Source organism: Hydra viridissima, unplaced genomic scaffold, assembly GCF_058129835.1.
Source record: "Hydra viridissima isolate aposymbiotic clone 2 unplaced genomic scaffold, HvirCarnegie_v1 scaffold_2, whole genome shotgun sequence".
NCBI lineage: Eukaryota > Metazoa > Cnidaria > Hydrozoa > Anthoathecata > Hydridae > Hydra > Hydra viridissima.
In genome coordinates this window covers 11,025,568-11,033,706 of record NW_028324301.1, presented here as the reverse complement: position 1 = coordinate 11,033,706, position 8,139 = coordinate 11,025,568, and the positions used below count along the sequence as shown (strand labels likewise).

The window sequence follows — 8,139 nt, the reverse complement described above, 5'->3', positions numbered from 1 at the left end:
AGGCATTTATCTGCCCTGAGTCAAGCTTGCAAATGCACGCTGGGTAGGCCTGTATATCGTTATGGTGTAAATATTATTTGTTCAGCAACTTTTATAAAAGTTGAATTTTTATAAAACTTTTATAAAATTTTTCATAAAATTTAAATTTAAGACGCACTTTTGGTAACTTGAATACTGCATTTCTACATAAATATTTATTTACGTTTAACATGGGCTGCGTGGCAAACAGTAAAACATTTTTCTTTTCAAAATCTTGCTTGATTTCACAACACCATATAGTTAAATACGGTAAATACTTTAAAATATCAGTGACCAATTTATTTAGGAACCCCCTAGCTTCTTGTGGATGTGGTGCTTACTCCGGCTTTTTGTAAAAGGCCATGTCATACTTTTCAAACACACACACACACACACACACACACACACACACACACACACACACACACACACACACACACACACACACACACATACACACACATATATACAGTATTGTACAAAACATTTGCAACCAACATCGAACAATGCTAAAAAATGTGTTCCTAATTTTACATGTCTTAAAAACGAAACGAACTATACTACCACAGCAAACAGTTCAGGAGTTTGGACTCATAGCATGCCATGACATGAGCAGTCAGCTGACAGGTGAAGCACACAGGCAGAATTTCGTTAACAAGTGCCATTTTGCAGCGGACAAAATAAGTGCAACTTTTTTGGTTTGTTTCATTTTCTTAAGTCTGGTCCGTGTCAACGTCACGGAAGTTTTTTAATAATTAAAGGAAGTATCCAGAAGTCTCCAGAAGTTTCCAGAAGCATGCAGAAGCTTCCAGAAGTTTCCAGAAGAAGCATCTGGAAGCATCCAGTAGCATCCAGAAATATCCAGAAACATTCAGAAGCATCCAGACGCATCCAGAAGCTTCCAGAAGCATCGAAAAGAAGGATCTAGAATCTTCCAGAAGAGGTTCACACAGGTTCATTTTACTATATAAGAGACATGTAAATCGACATGTAATTCAGTCAGTATATGGAAGTCAATTAGTCAGTATTATCAAGACAGTTTATCGAAGTGAGTTTTATCAAAGTGTTTTATCGAAGAACATCAATATAAGAAGTGAAATACAACAAGTGTTTCATCAACACAGTCCACATCCAACCAAGACGTTGTGTTCCGCAGAGCATTATTGTATTATCACAAGGTAATTGTAACACGATAAACCTTGAGAAGCGTGATTATTTATTTTTATTATTTTTATGACTTCAAGCGCAAAAATGGCTCCCGACAGTCTTGGATTGGAACTAAGAAAGAAAATTATTGGCGATTACGTAAGTGGAATGTCACAAAAAAAGTGTTTGTGATAAATATCGCGTGAAAAAATGGACCGTATCAAGACTATGTTCCAAATATCGTTCTACGGGGAAGTTGGCAGCAGATAACAAAGGTGGAAGACCGCGTTCCACCACTTCTAGAGAGGATTCTATGATCGTCAGATCCGTCAAGAAGGATCCCTGGATATCATCACTCGAGATACAAAAGCAATTAGAGCTGCCTGTATCGGACCGAACAATCAGAAGACGTGCTGTTGAAGCCGGATTGTTTTTTCGACGCCCTGCAAAGAAACCGCTGATTTCACTAAAAAACCAGAAGAAAACACTCCTGTTTGCTACATCTCATATTGACTGGAATGTGCAGAAATGGCGAACTGTCCTGTTCAGTGATGAATCGAAGTTCAACATCATTGGGAGCGATGGCATTTGCCGTGTACGTCGACCGGCCGGAAAACGCCTCGATTTACGTTACTGCCATAAGACCGTGAAGCATGGTGGAGGCAATGTAATGGTCTGGGGTGTTTTTCTGCTAACGGTCTAGGTCCAATACATCGAAACGATGGAATAATGGACCGTTTCATGTATAAAAATATCCTGAAAGATGTTATGTTACCTCATGCTGAATGGAATATGCCAATAAAATGGGTTTTTCAGCAAGACAACGATCCGAAACACACTGCAAAATTAGTCAAGCTGTGGTTTCAAGACAACCACCTATCGGTGATGGATTGGCCGCCTCAATCTCCGGATCTCAACCATATCAAGAACCTGTGGGAGATCGTCAACCGCAGAATTAATCGTGAAGGTGTTCGTAATAAGGATCAACTGTTTGAACAAATCCAAAAGGCCTGGGCAGCGATTCCACAAAGTTTCATTGATCACCTGATCGAATCTATGCCTCGAAGATGCAAGGCTGTAATCGACAACAAACGATTCGCCACGAAATATTGATAGCGAAATACAGCTTGGTCAACATTTTGTCGAGTTGCACTTGTTTTGTCCAGAAGGAAATCAACTTTTTTTTAATACTTTTGATTAATTTATTAATTTTCGTGTACAAATAATGAACTTTGTGATGAATAAAACTTGAAGAACTTTATCTCTAAACAGTTGCATAGTTATTTCTCTAAATTGAAAAAATGCAGCACTTTTATATAAAGAAAATAAATTAGCATTATTTGCTAATTTAGTTTCTTTATATAAAAGTGCTTTATACAAATTAGCAAATGTTTTGTCCAATACTGTATATATAAATGTTTGTTTATTAAATTGATTAAATACTAGCGAAATGTTTTTCAATTAAACAAATACAGTGGGTGCAAAAAGTATCCGACACAAAGGAAAAACTTTACTTAATTAAAACCTATTCAACAAAATAACATAAACAAACACTATTCGAATGTAATTTTACATGGGAAATACAAATATCATATCAAAACAACAATATCATTAAATGTTGACTTGATAATTGCAATTTTATAAAAGTTAAGGTTCAAAAAGTATCCAACACATCGTAAAAAATTTACTCAATACTTCGTCATGTGACCTTTAGCAGCCAAAACTTCTTCTAAACGATTGGAATACTTGTTCACAAGATTAGCACATATGCTAATAGGAATTTTAGCCCACTCTTCCTTGCGTATTTCTTTCAATTGATTTCAAAAGATTTCTTGGATCTCTCTCCTGTACCCTCAATTTTAATTCCCGCCACAGATTTTCAATTGGATTAAGGTCAGGTGATTGACTTGGCCATTCCAATAAGTCGATTTCCTTTTCCTGAAACTATGCACGAGTTGCCCTAGCCGTGTGCTTAGGGTCATTGTCTTGCTGGAATATCCAACCTCGAGGAAGGTTCAACTGTTCGGCTAACTTCACGAGACATCTCTCAAGAATGCCCCGATACATTTTGGAGTTCATCCTTCCTTCTATGATTTTCTAATTACCCAGGGCCTGCAGAAGAGAAACAACCCCAAAACATTATGCTGCCGCCTCCAAACTTCACTGTTGGGAAAGTATTCTTCGAGTGAAACGCGGAGTTTTTCTGTCTCTAAACACGACTGACACAGTTCCGGCCAAACAACTCTATTTTAGTCTCATCTGACCATAATATTTTATCTCAAAAGCTTGAAGGTTTACTCAAGTGCTCTTCAGCAAAGTTCCGGCATTTCTTTACGTGAACTTCCTTCAAGAAAGAGGTTTTTCTTGGTGACCGAGAGTGGAATCCTCTCTTTCGAAGAACAGATGATTGCAAGTCCTTTTGCAGTTCAGAGCGAGTAAGTCGAGGATTATCCTGTACTTTTTGAACTAAATTCCTAGCTGTACGGTCAGACATTTTTGTGGGACGCCCTGAACGAGGCAGACTAGTCGAAAGATGGAAGGATTTCCACCTTCGAACAGTATCACAAACCGTCGAAATTGGGATATTTAACACAGATGAAATTTTTCTATATCCCAAACCATCTCTGTGCAGCTGAATACTTGATTTTCTAGTTGATTCAGACAATTCTGCAGTTTTAGACATGGTTGAAGAGCGCAAAACTTAGGCCACCTTCCAATGAAGATGTCAGGTAATGAATGACTGCAGTTAGAAAGATTCTATGACGTTTATTTGGATTCTAGAATGTTCCAACGTTTTCTGATTCTAGAATATTCCCTCGAACATAACGGATGAAAAATTATTGGCAAATCAAATTCTTTTTCTACGATTTGTTGGATACTTTTTGAACCTTAACTTTTACAAAATTGCAATTATCAAGTCAACATTTAATGATATTGTTGTTTTGATGTTTTTTTTATTTTCCATGTAAAATTACATTAGAATAGTGTTTATGTTATTTTGTTGGATAGGCTTTAATTAAATAAAGTTTTTCCTTTGTGTCGGATACTTTTTGAACCCACTGTATATTGAAAATGAAGCCGTTACAGTAGCTGAGCAGTTTTACTTTGTTGGTAATGTTCACTGGTGATTTAAAATGATATGATTGCCAAACTATTACAGCTATTTCTATCACTGTTTTTATGCTCAAGTAGTCACATTTGGAAATCACTTTTTGCAGTTTTTGAGTTAAAGCTTGAAATGACCAAATCGTGTCTAAAAGCCATATGAAGCATAATAATTGTTGTATTTACACAATAAAACCACAGGCAAAAACATTATTTTATCAAATGTATGTTTTTTTACTTTATTTGGTTTAAACATTTTCCATTTACTTGTTATATAGATAAGATACAAATCATAAAATACTCAATACATTAGCTGCTGTTTTAAAGGTGCATTTATTCAATTCAGTGAAGTAAAGGTGCCAAAGCCAGACACGATTTTGGGGGAAAAAAGAAGAGAAGTTATGTGTAAAAACATACTGAAAATATTTAACTGGTATGATATATAGATTAATAGCAAATGTCTTTGTTTTTATTAACTCCGTGATTTTACATTTTCCATTGCGAGAAGCGAAAGCTTTACAAGTCAAACTCTTTAGCCGAAATTGTGACAAGAATGATCGTTGATAATAGTGATTTCCTATCACTATAATCGCTCAATAGACTTCTTGTAGATTTCTAGAAGGTTTTTGAATGCCTTTAGATTTTATGACTTTTTTCAATAAGTAATTTGAAGTATTTTGAACATTCTGTAGCCTTTAAAATATTTGCTCTAAATTTTTTTCATTTTAGAGTAATCCATAAAGGCGTATAAATGAAACGAGGAACAATAAAAGTGCTTGACCAGCCCCATATACAAACGCAAAATTCTTTTCCATAGGGTAACCGGCTGCAGAATAAATCCATGCTATAAAAACACCTAAAAACAAATAAATTCGCATGCTGCAAAAAAAAAAAAAATTTTTCTGCAGCAACAAAATTATTTTAAATGTATTGCACGATAAAAAATATAAGCCAAGTATAATAAAACACATAAAAAGATGATTTAAATATTTTAATGATAAAAGATACACACACACAATATTGGTAATTATAGCAACACTCATTTCTACCCTACCATTTACATTTTTGATTACATTTTAAAAGTTTGACAATTTCTTTAAAATTACAAAAGACAAAATAAGTCATTTAGTTACATTTTAAGATGGGTAAGATGTTCTCAAGCATCAATAAGTGCTACAAAATCACTTTACCAATGAAATAGTGGCACAGGGATTATATGTTAATCTGCTAAACCTGTATTGGCATGGCTACAAGAACAAAAAATTACAACATTTGTTTAGGCCCCAATTTTAAGATCTTAGCCTTACAGAGTACTTGTAGCATTTTATCAAATAACAAGATGCTCTTGCCAAAGATACAACAATTGACTAGCTAAATAATGAGATAATAAAGAGTTTGAGTGATGCAAATCAGTCAAGAGTTGTATAAATATTTCATCAATTTAACACTAAGATTTCTTTCCTGTAGGTAATTTCTGAAAATACCGAATAGCTATAAACAAAAACATTGTTTAGGAATCTTCTCATTGAAAGAATTGTAATGAAATAGGTAATAAATGAAAACTGAAATTTATTTTAAAATAACAATAAAATGAAGACAAAATGTTAATATATAGAATTTTAATGCATATTTTTCCATGGTTCATGTTTTAAGAAAGAGAAAGTTTATCAAGTTTTTTTACACTTCTTTTTTAAAACTTTTATTGAAAAACAAAAATAAAAAGATTGTCTGCTCTATGGAAGGCAACTTTAAAATAGGATATCCTTCATTGATCCTTAAAAATTATCTAGGTATTAATAAGTATTTTTGTTTAGAAAATTACAGCAAAAAAGTTCAATTTTCTTTGGCAGTGATTTTAGAATTTAATAAGTTAACAGAAACTTTTCTTTTTTACTTCATAAAGTCACTTTTTTAAACATCTGTCTACTTTTTAATCATAAAGTGCATTTTTAAAGTTGCATTTTTATAATGGAATGCTATAAAATTATCTTTTATACATAAGAATAGTGAAATACTTTATGAAAGAACGTAATTTATTTCTTACTTGTTACAATTCCTCCTGTTAATGGGTATAAAAAGCCAAATAAAATCAAAATAATGCACATGTATCTTCCTATCTGATGTTTTCGTAGTGAGAAAAATGCTACAAAAGCTGCTATGATGTGAACAAATAGAACTGTTGCAAGACAGTATAGAAATATCTGATACCAAATATCTATAAGTATAAGTATTATATATATATATATATATATATATATATATATATATATATATATATATATATATATATATATATAGACAGACAGACAAATAAATAGATAGACAGATAGATAGATAAATGCATACATACATACACACATACATACATACATTCATACATACATACATACATACATACATACATACATACATACATACATACATACATACATACATACATACATACATACATACATACATACATACATACATATATACATACATACATATATAGACAGACAGACAGACAGACAGACAGATAGACAGATAGATAGATAAATACATACATACATACATACATACATACATACATACATACATACATACATACATACATACATACATACATACATACATACATACATACATACATACATACATACACACATACACACATACACACATACACACATACACACATACATACATACATACATACATACATACATACATACATACATACATACATACATACATACATACATACATACATACATACATACATACATACATACATTATTAAAAAAATAAAATTTAACAACAGCTTGCTAAGAGAGAGACAGAGGCTTTTATCTAAGTAAATATTGCTTACCATTAAAATCAGTCAAATCACTATTGGTTCTGCTCTGTATAGTTTGAACTGTTATTTTGGGATTTTCCATAATTCACTTCAAAGTTTAGATGGTTATAATTGAGGTTAGATATAGAAATGGGTGTAATTTTATCATATGGTGTAAAAATTCTATGATTTTTACTCTTAAATTTTCAATCAGGACTCTAGTTGTTTTTTTTTAAACAAAGATTGCAGCGTTAAGAAACAGTTGCTGGAGGACACCCTAAACTTATATGTTATATTATAAAAATGATGCTACAGTTTAATGATGAAAACAGAATAGTTTAAATAAAAAGTAAAACTAAAAAACGTTTTATGAACAAAGATAAGAGCGTTGTATTTGTTGTTTAAATTTGATTCGGTAAATTTACCGGTAAAATGGTTAAAAAATCAAAATATACCGGTTTATATATATATATATATATATATATATATATATATATATATATATATATATATATATATATATATATATATATATATATATATATATATATATATATATATACATAAGCGCTGAGTTCACGGGGGCAGCAGGGGCAGTTTATACTGATAATATATAATCACGGATTATTACGGGGGCGAATAGATACTCTCGCCCTCATGATAATCTGTGATAATATATTATTAGCAAACAGATCCATTTTTTTTTTGTTTAAAAGATGTTTATTCATTATGTTCATTTCTGTTTAAATGGTTACGTTAACAAACAAAATTAATGGAGTGAGAATAATTTTCAAGAGGTTCAACAGGTTGGATTGAATTATGTGCTGAGAGGTATGGTTTGCATGCGAGAGACATGATCTTATCTTTTTAAGAATGACCAGAGATCAAACTTTACTTTCAATTATGGTTGTTACAGACCCATGCTAGTTCATTACTTATTTTCAGTTTTGCTTTGGATAGACCTGGGACACTTGGTTTCAGCAATATAGTGTTGAGTGCCAAACAGCGACCCAAATGGTCAGTGTATTGAAAAATAAATTACATAATTAAAT

At 32.2% G+C, this 8,139-nt stretch overlaps 2 protein-coding genes across 2 annotated transcripts; both read right to left on the bottom strand.

The window, feature by feature from the left end:
* Positions 1-3,442: 3,442 nt before the first annotated feature.
* On the bottom strand, positions 3,443-3,847 carry LOC149891890 (uncharacterized). Its single transcript, XM_090078022.1, has one exon. The coding sequence runs from the start codon at positions 3,845-3,847 to the stop codon at positions 3,443-3,445; it is 405 nt and encodes a 134-aa protein (XP_089934148.1).
* Positions 3,848-4,482: 635 nt separating this feature from the next.
* On the bottom strand, positions 4,483-7,516 carry LOC149891889 (transmembrane protein 170A-like). Its single transcript, XM_090079949.1, has 3 exons — positions 7,121-7,516; positions 6,314-6,484; positions 4,483-5,125 (listed from the first exon to the last, which is right to left on the bottom strand). The coding sequence occupies exons 1-3, from the start codon at positions 7,188-7,190 to the stop codon at positions 4,995-4,997; spliced, it is 372 nt and encodes a 123-aa protein (XP_089936075.1). The 5' UTR covers positions 7,191-7,516; the 3' UTR covers positions 4,483-4,994.
* Positions 7,517-8,139: the final 623 nt, after the last annotated feature.

What these genes read in the sequence shown, in the direction of transcription:
- LOC149891890 (XM_090078022.1), bottom strand. Translation starts at nt 3,847, where the DNA reads ATGTCTAAAACTGCAGAATTGTCTGAATCAACTAGAAAATCAAGTATT.
- LOC149891889 (XM_090079949.1), bottom strand. Translation starts at nt 7,190, where the DNA reads ATGGAAAATCCCAAAATAACAGTTCAAACTATACAGAGCAGAACCAAT. An exon ending in TGATTTGACTGATTTTAATG is followed by an intron (nt 6,485 to 7,120) that starts GTAAGCAATATT and finishes TTATACTTATAG; the next exon opens with ATATTTGGTATCAGATATTT. An exon ending in AACAGGAGGAATTGTAACAA is followed by an intron (nt 5,126 to 6,313) that starts GTAAGAAATAAA and finishes ATTTGTTTTTAG; the next exon opens with GTGTTTTTATAGCATGGATT.